This window comes from Anopheles funestus, chromosome 2RL (genome assembly GCF_943734845.2).
Source record: "Anopheles funestus chromosome 2RL, idAnoFuneDA-416_04, whole genome shotgun sequence".
Lineage (NCBI taxonomy): Eukaryota > Metazoa > Arthropoda > Insecta > Diptera > Culicidae > Anopheles > Anopheles funestus.
Genome location: NC_064598.1, coordinates 91,579,248 through 91,595,874, shown reverse-complemented (window position 1 = coordinate 91,595,874; position 16,627 = coordinate 91,579,248). Strand labels below are relative to the sequence as shown.

At 38.5% G+C, this 16,627-nt stretch overlaps 2 protein-coding genes and 1 long non-coding RNA gene across 6 annotated transcripts in view; 2 read left to right on the top strand and 1 right to left on the bottom strand.

Annotated features, from left to right (window-relative positions):
* The window catches only part of LOC125766200 (uncharacterized), a 45,288-nt gene extending 38,956 nt beyond the window's left edge, over positions 1 to 6,332 (top strand). For 2 of the 3 annotated variants that reach the window (XM_049431932.1, XM_049431931.1), the window contains 8 exons: positions 40 to 164; positions 236 to 348; positions 1,744 to 1,865; positions 1,948 to 2,098; positions 2,181 to 2,368; positions 2,762 to 3,725; positions 3,819 to 3,940; positions 4,018 to 6,332. In XM_049431932.1, coding sequence (XP_049287889.1) covers positions 40 to 164; positions 236 to 348; positions 1,744 to 1,865; positions 1,948 to 2,098; positions 2,181 to 2,368; positions 2,762 to 3,725; positions 3,819 to 3,940; positions 4,018 to 4,174 — 1,942 coding nt within the window. In that variant the 3' untranslated portion in view covers positions 4,175 to 6,332. Of the gene's footprint in view, positions 1 to 39; positions 165 to 235; positions 349 to 1,446; positions 1,866 to 1,947; positions 2,099 to 2,180; positions 2,369 to 2,761; positions 3,726 to 3,818; positions 3,941 to 4,017 lie in introns of all 3 variants that reach the window. The other variant, XM_049431930.1, reaches the window with a different exon arrangement.
* LOC125766220 (uncharacterized) overlaps positions 1 to 13,382 on the top strand; it is a 65,724-nt gene extending 52,342 nt beyond the window's left edge. Inside the window, exons 2-4 of the long non-coding RNA XR_007418654.1 lie at positions 8,937 to 9,461; positions 9,652 to 11,603; positions 11,794 to 13,382. This is a non-coding gene — a long non-coding RNA (uncharacterized LOC125766220). The remainder of the gene's footprint in view (positions 1 to 8,936; positions 9,462 to 9,651; positions 11,604 to 11,793) is intronic.
* Positions 1 to 16,627, bottom strand: part of LOC125766210 (uncharacterized) — a 163,432-nt gene that overhangs the window by 107,298 nt on the left and 39,507 nt on the right. The gene's annotated exons all lie outside the window — the stretch shown is intronic.

Below are 16,627 nucleotides of genomic sequence, written 5' to 3'. Positions count from 1 at the left end.
TACCTCGTGAATTCGTTCCTTTGGGTCTCCCATCCACAGCACCACCGAGGCGCAAATGGCGGTCATTGCGCAACAGGAGGCGCATCACAATCAGAACAACTCGAACGTATCGAATCTGTCCAACTGCTCAAACAGTTCCGCCGAGGATGAGAATCTCCCGAAAGGTAATGGATGGGAAAGTTGTTTAAAGTGAGTGGAGTTAATGTCTAATCCCTATTTCTTCTTCTCTCAACAGGTCTGCTGTCATGGCGCGACGCAGTAGAACGTTCCGTCACTACCGCACAACTATCGATGGCACTGTACGTGTTGGAATCGTGCGTCGCCTGGGACAAGAGCATCATGAAAGCGGTACGTAGTGTTTTTTTGTTTGTGTCGACTACACTTCCAGTATTCCTTCCACTAGAGGATGGCCTATTTTCTGTTGTGTGTGTCTTTAATGTTGTGCACCATCCTTAAGTACACGTTTGTGTGTGTTTGTTATTGTTGGTGTGTATCCGTGAACCATGTGCTAAACATTGTACACACGTGGACTGTGTTTTGTTGGGATAATGTTTTTTGTACTGTTTAGAGAGTGTATTATACGCACCGAATAACGCACGTTACGTTATCGGCCCAACTCACAAGGGGTACGGGAGTATGGGTATTGAAATAGCATTCTACTAGCAGTATATCCTTTGGCCGTTCATCGTCCTCGTTGCCGTCGTCGTCGTCGTCGTTATCGCCGTTTTCATCAACGATTACTTCTAAACATTTTCCTGCTTAACCATTTGTCATTTAATCAACCTTCAAACTCGTGTTGCATGATATTATTCTCTTACTCTAGTTACTGTGTGATAATTGCTTTTGCATACATTTAGCTTGGTTGCCAGTTTATAAATAATTGCAATTGTAAGCACACCGTTTGCGTATATCTGATGGCATGATTTAGGCGTTCCAACGCTCTAGCTTGGTTTGAACATTTGTGTTTTAGTCGTGTGTTTTTGTAAATGTGTTTTGTTTTGTTGTGTTTGTTTGATGATTCTTTTTTTTGTCTTGTCGTGAATGAATGTTTTCTTTCGCTAACTTTCGGTTGGCACATGTGTTTGCTTTTGATACTGATTGCTGTTTTTCTTTCTTTATCATTTTCTTTCCTTTTTCATTCGGATGAAAATTACGATCTATATTGGTGTTGTATTTTATTTGTTTTGCGGTACGTGCCCCCTGTGCACGGCGCTGTCGCTATTTGATGTTGTTGATAAATGTCTGACCGGTTTGCTCTCCCTATGCTACTATTAACTTGGATTGATTCTGTTCGTTGAGGATATGAAACCTTTATTCGAAATCGATGGAATTCGAATGTACAAACTTATTGATTATTGGGACCCGGTTATGCATCCCGGTCCCGATGTTGTATGGATAAAATTCCCTACGCTCTTTTTGTCGCATGATAACTGGGCGGTTGTTTAGCAATGCACAAAGGGGGGAAAGAATGGAAACAAAAAGGCAGGCAACAAGTCGAGCAAAAAGAAGAACGGTACAGTCGCGAACCAGCACGATTCGCCGGCCAGTAAGAAGGGCACTGCTTCTAATAACAATACTACCGCTACTAACATCTCGGGATCTACCTGGGAATCCTCCACGATACTGACGGCGGCGGCGGCGGCAACAGGGACAGCGACGATAAACACCGGCAACAGCACGCCCAATGGCAAATCGAAGAAGAAAACACTCTCGAAATCCAAATTGTCTTCCCTTCTATTGCAGAATTGTCAGTTTTGTCAATCGGGAGAATCCGAGGATAAGCTGCTACTGTGCGACGGTTGCGATCGTGGCTATCACACCTACTGCTTCAAGCCACGCATGGACAAAATTCCGGACGGTGATTGGTGAGTATTTGTTTGTTGTTGATTGGCCTTCAAGCGCCGGAAACCAATTGTTTTAACTCTATCTTTGGTTTGTTTGTTTTAGGTATTGTTTTGAATGTAAAAACAAAGCTACTGGTGATAGGAAGTGTATCGTGTGTGGAGGTCTCCGGCCACCACCATTAGGCAAAATGGTATACTGTGAGTTGTGCCCACGGGCCTATCACCAGGACTGCTACATACCGCCAATGCTGAAGGTACGTTGTTACCAACTTCAACATGCCTCATTAGGCTTCATTATAAAACCGTTTGGTATTTATCACAAATTTTCCCTTTCAGTATCCGCGCGGTAAATGGTACTGCCAGAACTGTGTCGCTAAGGCGCCACCAAAGAAGAAACCGCAGCGCAAACCGAAGGAACGGACCACCAACAACAGCTCCCAGTCGTTGCTAAACAGCTCGTTAAACAGCTCGCAGAACCAGTCGTTGAATTCGTCCCACGAGGACATCGCAACGACCCCGTTAAGGTAGCTATTGTTTGTTGTACCTAACCGTGCATAACGCGCACAACTTATCACACGATTATCACTCTCTTTCACGCTAAAACATCATCATTTTCACTTTCACTTAACGACAGTTGATCGGAGAGAGACACAAACACAACACCACTCATACATGTTTGAAACGCAAAGCTTCTGTCCTTTATGATTTGCTCATCAATCATTTGTGTTTGTTCCCCTGTCACTTGTCCCACTGTCTGGTTTATGGGTTTTTATTTTCTTTATTGGATGTTAACCACTTTGCCTACAAATTGCTTTCGCTTTCGGTGCGTCCTATGGGACGGCCGACCTAACACATGATCGTTTGTCGTAAAGATGAGAACAATTTAGAAGATATTAAAGAGAACCCAATTAATACAGTCCAGCACATTCAATAGCGTCCACGAGTCATGAAGAATCGTCGGCGCCACAACATCTACAGCAACCGCATAACAGTGCCATTGTCGGGCACATGCCGGGTGTACCGGTACCGGTCACGGCAACGACACCATCAACATCGGCTTATCATCATCAGCAACAGCAGCAGCAGCAAATGCAACAATCGCAACCACACCCACAACAGTACGGTGCACAAAGTGGCATTGGTGTCGCTACGGTCGAGGAGAATAACTATGCCATGTGTCATCCTCCCGTACCCAATGATACCATGACGGCGGCGTATGGTCAGCAGCAACAACAGCAGCAGCAATACTATCAACAATTTTATCAGCAACAGCCATTGTCCTCCGTTACGCCACCATCAGTACCGCCGCCATCCGCGCAACAATCGTACTGTCCAACTGCTTCGACCGAAAATAACGCGCTGGAGGAGGAACAGCAATCAAACTATGCTGGGAATGCGAATGAATCCACACAAATTATGACGGCTGAAAGCTATTCTGATGCGCAAGATGCCTCGCAAGAACAGAACGAATTACCTGCCGAAACGATCGAACCATCAACACCGAAACAGGTGGAATCTACCGGATCACCTGCTGCCGCTTGTAGTAGCAGCGAATTCTATTCACCCTCAAGCAACGCAATGAATGCATGCTCGTCGGCCAATTATCCGGACAGTGAGCGCGCACTACCCGCAGGGAACGATGGAGACGGTAGCTGTGGTGGTGACTCATCGGAGGAGTATCAACCGAGACCGTCTCCGGTAAAGGAATCGTTGAGTATGGCCAGCTGTAGCAGCAGCAACAGTAGTACTAGCGATCATCAGCGTAAGGAGCGTTCGAAGGAACGTGACGAAGCAAAGGAACGGGCCAAACAGGAAAAGAAGGCGACGAAAAGGCTGCTGAAGGAGTTGGCCGTATGCAAAACCATCCTGGAGGAAATGGAGGTATGATCGGTGTTTCGCATCGATAGATCGACGTAGGATCGATACAAGATTGCTATAATGTTGTTTTCTTCTTTATCAATCACACACACACAGCTACACGAAGATTCGTGGCCATTTTTGTTGCCGGTAAACACGAAACAGTTTCCGACGTATCGTAAGGTCATCAAGAGTCCGATGGATCTTTCGACGATTAAGAAACGCCTCCAGGATTTAGTGTAAGTGAAGAACATTACCGAATAGAAATGGTTACGGTTGGTGAGGTAACGCACCATTTTTCCTCCCCTATTTGCAGGTATAAATCACGCGAAGATTTCATTGCAGACGTGCGGCAAATATTCGACAACTGTGAAGTTTTCAATGAAGATGACTCACCTGTCGGCATTGCTGGGCACGGTATGCGGAAGTTTTTCGAGCAACGATGGGCAGATTTGACGGACAAGCACTCTTGATACCATCAGCTGCACCAATCGCACCCTTCTACCCGTGGTGTTCCGGAGCAGGAGGTCAGCGTTGAAGGGAAACCGTCGGAAGATGCGGGAACGTTTCTAACGCCCGCACTTCCCCCACCATCTTCACCACCGCCATCACCCCAATCGGTAACTACTATGCCGTCGTCAATGTCGCATTCAGCGACATCATCGCTACTGCCAACCCAACAGTATTGGATGGAACAAGGTGATAGTAGCGGTGAGGAGCGATCTTTAGAAAAGAAAATGGATAACTTAGAACCGATCTCCAGCGCTGTCTGTAAGGAAGCGGACGCTAGCGAACAGGTGTAGCTGGCAGCAAACCTACACGAAGGCACGAGTAGGAGACACAAACATTGATTGATAGCGCAGGAAAAATCGCAACAAGTAATCACACACGCGCTATTTACGCATAGCGCCCAGAGAGAACCAGAGAAAAAAGACTGTGTCCGCCGCAGCGTTTCTGACATGCGTCGGGAGGCGAAGAGCAAGTTCTTGCATGCCGCGGGTTGAGGAGAACAGCGGCAGTAAACACTCACCGTGTGAACATATTAGCGTGATTTGGAACACATCGAACAACCGATCCCTCTCCCCATACATCATAGAGACAGACACGGAGTTGCGGATGAGAGTTTCTCACGAACTCCTCTATCTCATATCTGTCTTCTCCTACATCACAAAACATCGATAAGGCCATCGTATTAGACTTATAGGTTTCTTTTTTTTTGTTTGTTTGTGAATCAGTAAGATACTAGCATCATCCGAGACTCGGTCGATTGGTTTTGTAACGGACCAGTTTTATTTTGCGTTCAAATGCCGCCCATACAAACCCAACTGTACATAGTAGGACATTACAGTAGATCGTTAGATTTTCGAATCCCTTCTCTGTTGGTTTTATGGAGTGACACAAAGTGGACGAAAATGCAAATGAAGTAGGATGGTATGTTAAGGCAAAAGCAAGATTTCTTTTTTATACGTGTTTTAAGCAGCAGTAGCTGGTATTCTTCTGTTTCTCTTCAAATGCTCTTTCCGAAAAGGAAATGTAGAAGCGTTGAGAAACATGAAACAATTGATACAGGCGCGTAAAATGAAAGGTATATTTAAAGCAACAAACAAAGGTGAAACAAACGGTAGACATTAGAGGAAGGGAAAAAAGAAACAACAATCGTATTATTATTAATCTAAATCATTACAAGACGCCATCGTTATAGAGCGAGCGAATGTTGGTTAGCGGCCAATTGTTTGTGTGTAAATCCGGAGCCGGGGAACTTATGGGAAAACGTATGGTCTCCCCCCGCCCCGTGAGCTCATTAAATTTATTTTCTTTTACTCATTGAAGAAGAAAATGAAATGAGGTTAGAAGTATTAACTTTTATTTAAGTTTTACCGTCGAGCAAACTGATAGAAATAGGAAGCGATATATAAAAGGGATCTGTACGATGTGATGGAGGGGCGCTAAACGATCTTTCTGTCGGTTTTTGCCGCCTGTAATTGTATATGGCACGATACTAACGAGTGCGTGTTAGCACGTTATTAAACGAATTGGAACATTTCTTGGAATATTTCATCCTGATGGATGGCGAAAATGATGTATTTATTGAACCAATTGTCGAATCAGACAAAAAAGTGTCTCCAAGAAGCTGTATGGCTGACAGGGATACATTGTGCGTAGAAACAGACTGAAGCAAGGATAAGAGATCCTTTATCTCCTTCAAAGAACGAACAAGCGGATCAGGAGCAAAACCTTAAACATATTGTGCCCGGCTAGACAAGAAGAAAAAAACCCAGAAAGCAAGTATTTTTTACACATATACACACACGCACACCCAGGCAGCAAGCACACAGCAGACAAGTGGTTGTATAATTTCAGACCGGCGATTGCGTTAACAAGGTTTAACAGAGAGAAAAGTCAATGCAATTTTAATTCTGTCTTACACGAATAAATACATATATATTTTTATGTTCAAACACAGTTCCTCAGGTAACGACAGAAATCGCAAGGTAGAGTAAACATAGGAATGGGAATGTGTGCTTAGGAAAAAAGGGAGAATGGAGGAAGGAACCAGTATTTCTTTAAACGTATTATTTGCGTTTTGCGGTCGCACACACCCACAAATAGCGGAAAAAGCAATCCCGGTTTTTGATGTATGGAAATAGAAAAAGTAAAAAATGAAGCTGCTATAAGATAAACAAAAAGGAAGGAAAGTTTTCGTAAAACATTCACTATCGGTCAAAAGCAGTCAATAATAATTGATCATTACTTTCAACACTATGGTGACTAAGTGATAAAGGGAATGATGTGAATCAATCGGTGAACCATATAGCGAAACAAACAGAAAAAAAGGAATCACATACGGAAAGTGAAACAGAAACAAAACATACTAAAACAAACAGAAACAAAGCATTTAGCAAGGCGTTAATTAATGGATTGGAACTCGTAACAACATTAGACATTTTAGAATGCCATCCTCCCGGTAAGCGGGAACACGGAAACAAATAAAGGAAACGAATTGCGTTTGCCAAGTGCTTGCAGCATAAAAGCACCATTTTGAAGCCGGCACATGCGTCCTTACGTTATGCGAAACGAGAAAGAAACGCAACACATTAAAGCATAGAGGGAGCGAGAGAGTAAACCGCATTATGTATCGTTCTTAATGCTGCCAGCACACGTTGGCATTAGCAGCACTCGATGTACTGATAGTAGTGGTTACGATATTGCTGCCGTTGCACGATGATGATGATGATGATTATGTAGAACTTTTTTTCTTTTGTAGAAAGTGTGCTGCTTGTATTGTACTATAGACGAAAGGAAGACGAAATATGGAGCTAGAACTGTATAAACAAATGAAACGACACACACCGAGACGAACTTAACAAATACTTTTCGTTGGTAGAATATAAAGTACTGTTTGCTTTTAATGTTTATGTGCCGTCTTTTCTTTTCCACTTATATTCGCTCGTGATTGAAAGTATTGGAAAACGAACACTGTAACTTTGTATTTACACATTACCGTTCACAATTAGAAATAATTGAAACTTGGATTTTCGTTTCTATGATTCATTTTTCTTTACGATAAATCTTGGTTTTTGTAAGTTTGTTTAGTTATATTTTTCCAAACTACGGGAGAGAACATGATAAACATCTGTACGTGTTTAGTAGAACGTGAAGATTCGAGGGACGTGTCTGTGTATTCCGTTTTTGCCCTCCAGGTGTTATAGTGATTGTACATAGGGAAATGATTAAGTATTAACCGAGGAGCGAAACTTTGAGCAAGAGAACAAGGAAGACACATTGCCGGAGCAGAAGCAACAGAAAGCAGAATGAAACTGAGAAAAAGAAAACGTAAAAAAGAAACACAAATTAAACAAAAGCAAACATACTTTCGACTCCTCCGAAACTATAAGCACTACAGTTAAGGTATATGATATTTGAAGAATAAATGATAAATTAGTGAAAAACTGATGAAAAATGGAAGCATCTGTTGCAAGCGTTTTTTTTTTAAAACAGGCAAACATTTTTCAATTTATGAAAATACTACAGAAAACGGTTAAGCGATTTGTTTTCTCGAAAAACGCTTAATTGTGTGAAAGATTTCAATGAAATGTTTCAATTGAAGATATTCGCTTAAACAGGCGTTACAAGCGTTACAGCTGTGTTTACGGTAGCATACTTTCAGGCGTAACTTTAATGTGTACCACAGGCTGTATAATTTTGTTCCTTTAGTTTAGGTTCTTAAGTTAGTAAATGTTGAACATTCTTTCTACAACCTTCGTAAATCGAACAAAACAAAATAATAGCGCCAAGGATGCAAGTATTCTCTCTCTTTTTCTCCGAAAAATCGTGTTGTTTTAATGTTCGTTTTTTTTACATGAAGATAATAACAATCATTACCGATTGAATTACCGTATCCCTTTTATGGGTAAGGAAACATCCTATCAACGGCAAACTAAAGAGGTATCATGCACGTTCCAATGCCTTCATCTACCATATGGCGATCGAATGAAGTAAGCATGATCATGCGCATGAAAGTATTTCGATTTTTCTCATCACATCATTTGATTGTAAGCGACATTCGAAAAAACCACAAATGATGTGTCCTTAGGAAAGGAGAAGAAAAGCAGCAGGAGAAGAGTTAATAATGTGCAGCCAAACATTGCAATTATCGTATTCTTGTATTGAAAGGAAACAAATGTTTAAACCGATCGGTACGTAGCTGAAGATAAATATTTACACGTAACTTGCCAAGCGAGCAAGGGATCATGTAAGTAGTGTTTGGTCAGGTGGCTCTTTTGCAAAAGCGGAGCGCACCGCTCTCGCTCTCTAAAGTGTGCGGTGTGCTTGAGGTAGCTCCACACGTAGCGCTGCACACAGAAACGATTGTCTTCTTCTTCTTCTTCTTCTTCTTCTTGGCTTAACGACCTTACAGGTCACGCCGGCCATTTCTGGCTTACTAGACTTATTTTTACCACGTAGCCGGATAGTCAGTCCTTGCTACGGGGGGACGGTCCGGAAGGGATTTGAACTCGGTCCGGCCGTGTGGACTGGCGCCGTTTATCACATGCACCACCGAGCCGCCCCTCAGGCCGCAGGAGCGATTGTGCGATGCGCAAAAAGGAGGAACATTTTACATTTTCTCAAACAGGGTAAGGAACTTGGTTCCTCGAATAACTTCTGGCACAGACATCTGAGGGCATGGCCGTCCAAGAAGAAAATGTAGCCATTGATGCCACCTATCGACCACAGGTTAAAGATTGGTGATCCGTTGGATACCGATCGAGTTATAGGCAAAACTTGGTGCAAAAATGAGCCTTAGTAAATTTTCATTTTTTTGAATTTTTTGATTTTTTGATTATTTTTCACTCTTTTTTTTATTTAAAGCATTACTTGAGTGAAAAGAAACACATTGCAACCGATTGGCATTAAAATAAATCAATTTAATTTTTTTTGCAAAATTTCTCAAAAAAAACGTAAGGGGTAAGCCTTATGAAATTTTCGAGTGGAAAATTTTTTTGAAATTTTTTTCAGATTTTTTATTCTTTTTTTTAATTTAATGCATTATTTGAGTGAAAACAAACTTATTGCAACAAATTCGCAATAAAATATATCACATTTAAAAATTTTGCTGAATTGCTCAAAAATGAGGAAAATTTTACATTTTCTCAAACAGGGTAAGGAACCTGGTTCCTCGCATAACTTCTGGCACAGACATCTGAGGGCATGGCCGTCCAAGAAGAAAATGTAGCCATTGATGCCATCTATCGACCACAAGTTAATGATTGGCGATCCGATGGATACCGACCGAGTTATAGGCAAAACTTGGTGCAAAAATGAGGAAAATTTTACATTTTCTCAAGCAGGGTATGGCACTTGGTTCCTCGAATAACTTCTGGCACAGACATCTGAGGGCATGGCCGTCCAAGAAGAAAATGTAACCATTGATGCCACTTATCGACCACAGGTTAATGATTGGCGATCCGTTTGATACCGATCGAGTTATAGGCAAAACTTGGTGCAAAAATGAGCCTTAGTAAATTTTTGTTTTTTTGAATTTTTTGATTTTTTGATTATTTTTCACTCTTTTTTTATTTAAAGCATTACTTGAGTGAAAAGAAACACATTGCAACCGATTGGCATTAAAATAAATCAATTTCATTTTTTTTGCAAAATTTCTCAAAAAAAACGTAAGGGGTAAGCCTTATGAAATTTTCGAGTGGAAAATTTTTTTGAAATTTTTTTCAGATTTTTTATTCTTTTTTTAATTTAAAGCATTATTTGAGTGAAAACAAACTTATTGCAACAAATTCGCAATAAAATATATCACATTTAAAAATTTTGCTGAATTGCTCAAAAATGAGTTAAATTTTACATTTTCTCAAACAGGGTAAGGAACTTGGTTCCTCGCATAACTTCTGGCACAGACATCTGAGGGCATGGCCGTCCAAGAAGAAAATGTAGACTTTGATGCCATCTATCGACCACAAGTTAATGATTCGCGATCCGATGGATACCGACCGAGTTATAGGCAAAACTTGGTGCAAAAATGAGGAAAATTTTACATTTTCTCAAGCAGGGTATGGCACTTGGTTCCTCGAATAACTTCTGGCACAGACATCTGAGGGCATGGCCGTCCAAGAAGGAAATGTAGCCATTGATGCCACCTATCGACCACAGGTTAATGATTGGCGATCCGTTTGATACCGATCGAGTTATAGGCAAAACTTGGTGCAAAAATGAGCCTTAGTAAATTTTCATTTTTTTGAATTTTTTGATTTTTTGATTATTTTTCACTCTTTTTTTTATTTAAAGCATTACTTTAGTGAAAAGAAACACATTGCAACCGATTGGCATTAAAATAAATCAATTTCATTTTTTTTGCAAAATTTCTCAAAAAAAACGTAAGGGGTAAGCCTTATGAAATTTTCGAGTGGAAAATTTTTTTGAAATTTTTTTCAGATTTTTTATTCTTTTTTTAATTTAAAGCATTATTTGAGTGAAAACAAACTTATTGCAACAAATTCGCAATAAAATATATCACATTTAAAAATTTTGCTGAATTGCTCAAAAATGAGGAAAATTTTACATTTTCTCAAACAGGGTAAGGAACCTGGTTCCTCGCATAACTTCTGGCACAGACATCTGAGGGCATGGCCGTCCAAGAAGAAAATGTAGCCATTGATGCCATCTATCGACCACAAGTTAATGATTGGCGATCCGTTGGATACCGACCGAGTTATAGGCAAAACTTGGTGCAAAAATGAGGAAAATTTTACATTTTCTCAAACAGGGTAAGGAACTTGGTTCCTCGAATAACTTCTGGCACAGACATCTGAGGGCATGTGCGTCCAAGTAGAAAATGTAGCCATTGATGCCACCTATCGAGCACAGCTTAAAGATTGACGATCCCTTGGATACCGATCGAGTTATAGGCAAAACTTGGTGCAAAAATGAGCCTTAGTAAATTTTCATTTTTTTGAATTTTTTGATTTTTTGATTATTTTTCACTCTTTTTTTTATTTAAAGCATTACTTGAGTGAAAAGAAACACATTGCAACCGATTGGCATTAAAATAAATCAATTTAATTTTTTTTGCAAAATTTCTCAAAAAAAACGTAAGGGGTAAGCCTTATGAAATTTTCGAGTGGAAAATTTTTTTGAAATTTTTTTCAGATTTTTTATTCTTTTTTTTAATTTAATGCATTATTTGAGTGAAAACAAACTTATTGCAACAAATTCGCAATAAAATATATCACATTTAAAAATTTTGCTGAATTGCTCAAAAATGAGGAAAATTTTACATTTTCTCAAACAGGGTAAGGAACCTGGTTCCTCGCATAACTTCTGGCACAGACATCTGAGGGCATGGCCGTCCAAGAAGAAAATGTAGCCATTGATGCCATCTATCGACCACAAGTTAATGATTGGCGATCCGATGGATACCGACCGAGTTATAGGCAAAACTTGGTGCAAAAATGAGGAAAATTTTACATTTTCTCAAGCAGGGTATGGCACTTGGTTCCTCGAATAACTTCTGGCACAGACATCTGAGGGCATGGCCGTCCAAGAAGAAAATGTAACCATTGATGCCACTTATCGACCACAGGTTAATGATTGGCGATCCGTTTGATACCGATCGAGTTATAGGCAAAACTTGGTGCAAAAATGAGCCTTAGTAAATTTTTGTTTTTTTGAATTTTTTGATTTTTTGATTATTTTTCACTCTTTTTTTATTTAAAGCATTACTTGAGTGAAAAGAAACACATTGCAACCGATTGGCATTAAAATAAATCAATTTCATTTTTTTTGCAAAATTTTTTAAAAAAAACGTAAGGGGTAAGCCTTATGAAATTTTCGAGTGGAAAATTTTTTTGAAATTTTTTTCAGATTTTTTATTCTTTTTTTAATTTAAAGCATTATTTGAGTGAAAACAAACTTATTGCAACAAATTCGCAATAAAATATATCACATTTAAACATTTTGCTGAATTGCTCAAAAATGAGTTAAATTTTACATTTTCTCAAACAGGGTAAGGAACTTGGTTCCTCGCATAACTTCTGGCACAGACATCTGAGGGCATGGCCGTCCAAGAAGAAAATGTAGACATTGATGCCATCTATCGACCACAAGTTAATGATTCGCGATCCGATGGATACCGACCGAGTTATAGGCAAAACTTGGTGCAAAAATGAGGAAAATTTTACATTTTCTCAAGCAGGGTATGGCACTTGGTTCCTCGAATAACTTCTGGCACAGACATCTGAGGGCATGGCCGTCCAAGAAGGAAATGTAGCCATTGATGCCACCTATCGACCACAGGTTAATGATTGGCGATCCGTTTGATACCGATCGAGTTATAGGCAAAACTTGGTGCAAAAATGAGCCTTAGTAAATTTTCATTTTTTTGAATTTTTTGATTTTTTGATTATTTTTCACTCTTTTTTTTATTTAAAGCATTACTTTAGTGAAAAGAAACACATTGCAACCGATTGGCATTAAAATAAATCAATTTCATTTTTTTTGCAAAATTTCTCAAAAAAAACGTAAGGGGTAAGCCTTATGAAATTTTCGAGTGGAAAATTTTTTTGAAATTTTTTTCAGATTTTTTATTCTTTTTTTAATTTAAAGCATTATTTGAGTGAAAACAAACTTATTGCAACAAATTCGCAATAAAATATATCACATTTAAAAATTTTGCTGAATTGCTCAAAAATGAGGAAAATTTTACATTTTCTCAAACAGGGTAAGGAACCTGGTTCCTCGCATAACTTCTGGCACAGACATCTGAGGGCATGGCCGTCCAAGAAGAAAATGTAGCCATTGATGCCATCTATCGACCACAAGTTAATGATTGGCGATCCGTTGGATACCGACCGAGTTATAGGCAAAACTTGGTGCAAAAATGAGGAAAATTTTACATTTTCTCAAACAGGGTAAGGAACTTGGTTCCTCGAATAACTTCTGGCACAGACATCTGAGGGCATGTGCGTCCAAGTAGAAAATGTAGCCATTGATGCCACCTATCGAGCACAGCTTAAAGATTGACGATCCCTTGGATACCGATCGAGTTATAGGCAAAACTTGGTGCAAAAATGAGCCTTAGTAAATTTTCATTTTTTTGAATTTTTTGATTTTTTGATTATTTTTCACTCTTTTTTTTATTTAAAGCATTACTTGAGTGAAAAGAAACACATTGCAACCTTATGCCTTATGAAATTTTCGAGTGGAAAATTTTTTTGAAATTTTTTTCAGATTTTTTATTCTTTTTTTTAATTTAATGCATTATTTGAGTGAAAACAAACTTATTGCAACAAATTCGCAATAAAATATATCACATTTAAAAATTTTGCTGAATTGCTCAAAAATGAGGAAAATTTTACATTTTCTCAAACAGGGTAAGGAACCTGGTTCCTCGCATAACTTCTGGCACAGACATCTGAGGGCATGGCCGTCCAAGAAGAAAATGTAGCCATTGATGCCATCTATCGACCACAAGTTAATGATTGGCGATCCGATGGATACCGACCGAGTTATAGGCAAAACTTGGTGCAAAAATGAGGAAAATTTTACATTTTCTCAAGCAGGGTATGGCACTTGGTTCCTCGAATAACTTCTGGCACAGACATCTGAGGGCATGGCCGTCCAAGAAGAAAATGTAACCATTGATGCCACTTATCGACCACAGGTTAATGATTGGCGATCCGTTTGATACCGATCGAGTTATAGGCAAAACTTGGTGCAAAAATGAGCCTTAGTAAATTTTTGTTTTTTTGAATTTTTTGATTTTTTGATTATTTTTCACTCTTTTTTTATTTAAAGCATTACTTGAGTGAAAAGAAACACATTGCAACCGATTGGCATTAAAATAAATCAATTTCATTTTTTTTGCAAAATTTCTCAAAAAAAACGTAAGGGGTAAGCCTTATGAAATTTTCGAGTGGAAAATTTTTTTGAAATTTTTTTCAGATTTTTTATTCTTTTTTTAATTTAAAGCATTATTTGAGTGAAAACAAACTTATTGCAACAAATTCGCAATAAAATATATCACATTTAAACATTTTGCTGAATTGCTCAAAAATGAGTTAAATTTTACATTTTCTCAAACAGGGTAAGGAACTTGGTTCCTCGCATAACTTCTGGCACAGACATCTGAGGGCATGGCCGTCCAAGAAGAAAATGTAGACATTGATGCCATCTATCGACCACAAGTTAATGATTCGCGATCCGATGGATACCGACCGAGTTATAGGCAAAACTTGGTGCAAAAATGAGGAAAATTTTACATTTTCTCAAGCAGGGTATGGCACTTGGTTCCTCGAATAACTTCTGGCACAGACATCTGAGGGCATGGCCGTCCAAGAAGGAAATGTAGCCATTGATGCCACCTATCGACCACAGGTTAATGATTGGCGATCCGTTTGATACCGATCGAGTTATAGGCAAAACTTGGTGCAAAAATGAGCCTTAGTAAATTTTCATTTTTTTGAATTTTTTGATTTTTTGATTATTTTTCACTCTTTTTTTATTTAAAGCATTACTTTAGTGAAAAGAAACACATTGCAACCGATTGGCATTAAAATAAATCAATTTCATTTTTTTTGCAAAATTTCTCAAAAAAAACGTAAGGGGTAAGCCTTATGAAATTTTCGAGTGGAAAATTTTTTTGAAATTTTTTTCAGATTTTTTATTCTTTTTTTAATTTAAAGCATTATTTGAGTGAAAACAAACTTATTGCAACAAATTCGCAATAAAATATATCACATTTAAAAATTTTGCTGAATTGCTCAAAAATGAGGAAAATTTTACATTTTCTCAAACAGGGTAAGGAACCTGGTTCCTCGCATAACTTCTGGCACAGACATCTGAGGGCATGGCCGTCCAAGAAGAAAATGTAGCCATTGATGCCATCTATCGACCACAAGTTAATGATTGGCGATCCGTTGGATACCGACCGAGTTATAGGCAAAACTTGGTGCAAAAATGAGGAAAATTTTACATTTTCTCAAACAGGGTAAGGAACTTGGTTCCTCGAATAACTTCTGGCACAGACATCTGAGGGCATGTGCGTCCAAGTAGAAAATGTAGCCATTGATGCCATCTATCGAGCACAGCTTAAAGATTGACGATCCCTTGGATACCGATCGAGTTATAGGCAAAATTTGGTGCAAAAATGAGCCTTAGTAAATTTTCATTTTTTTGAATTTTTTGATTTTTTGATTATTTTTCACTCTTTTTTTTATTTAAAGCATTACTTTAGTGAAAAGAAACACATTGCAACCGATTGGCATTAAAATAAATCAATTTCATTTTTTTTGCAAAATTTCTCAAAAAAAACGTAAGGGGTAAGCCTTATGAAATTTTCGAGTGAAAAATTTTTTTTAAATTTTTTTCAGATTTTTTATTCTTTTTTTAATTTAAAGCATTATTTGAGTGAAAACAAACTTATTGCAACAAATTCGCAATAAAATATATCACATTTAAAAATTTTGCTGAATTGCTCAAAAATGAGGAAAATTTTACATTTTCTCAAGCAGGGTATGGCACTTGGTTCCTCGAATAACTTCTGGCACAGACATCTGAGGGCATGGCCGTCCAAGAAGAAAATGTAGCCATTGATGCCATCTATCGACCACAAGTTAATGATTGGCGATCCGTTGGATACCGATCAAGTTATAGGCAAAACTTGGTGCAAAAATGAGGAAAATTTTACATTTTCTCAAACAGGGTAAGGAACTTGGTTCCTCGAATAACTTCTGGCACAGACATCTGAGGGCATGGTCGTCCAAGAAGAAAATGTAGCCATTGATGCCACCTATCGACCACAGCTTAAAGATTGGCGATCCCTTGGATACCGATCGAGTTATAGGCAAAACTTGGTGCAAAAACGAGCCTTAGTAAATTTTAATTTTTTTGAATTTTTTGATTTTTTGATTATTTTTCATTCTTTTTTTTATTTAAAGCATTACTTGAGTGAAAAGAAACACATTGCAACCGATTGGCATTAAAATAAATCAATTTCATTTTTTTTGCAAAATTTCTCAAAAAAAACGTAAGGGGTAAGCCTTATGAAATTTTCGAGTGGAAAATTTTTTTGAAATTTTTTTCAGATTTTTTATTCTTTTTTTAATTTAAAGCATTATTTGAGTGAAAACAAACTTATTGCAACAAATTCGCAATAAAATATATCACATTTAAAAATTTTGCTACATTGCTCAAAAATGAGGAAAATTTTACATTTTCTCAAACAGGGTAAGGAACCTGGTTCCTCGCATAACTTCTGGCACAGACATCTGAGGGCATGGCCGTCCAAGAAGAAAATGTAGCCATTGATGCCATCTATCGACCACAAGTTAATGATTGGCGATCCGTTGGATACCGACCGAGTTATAGGCAAAACTTGGTGCAAAAATGAGGAAAATTTTACATTTTCTCAAACAGGG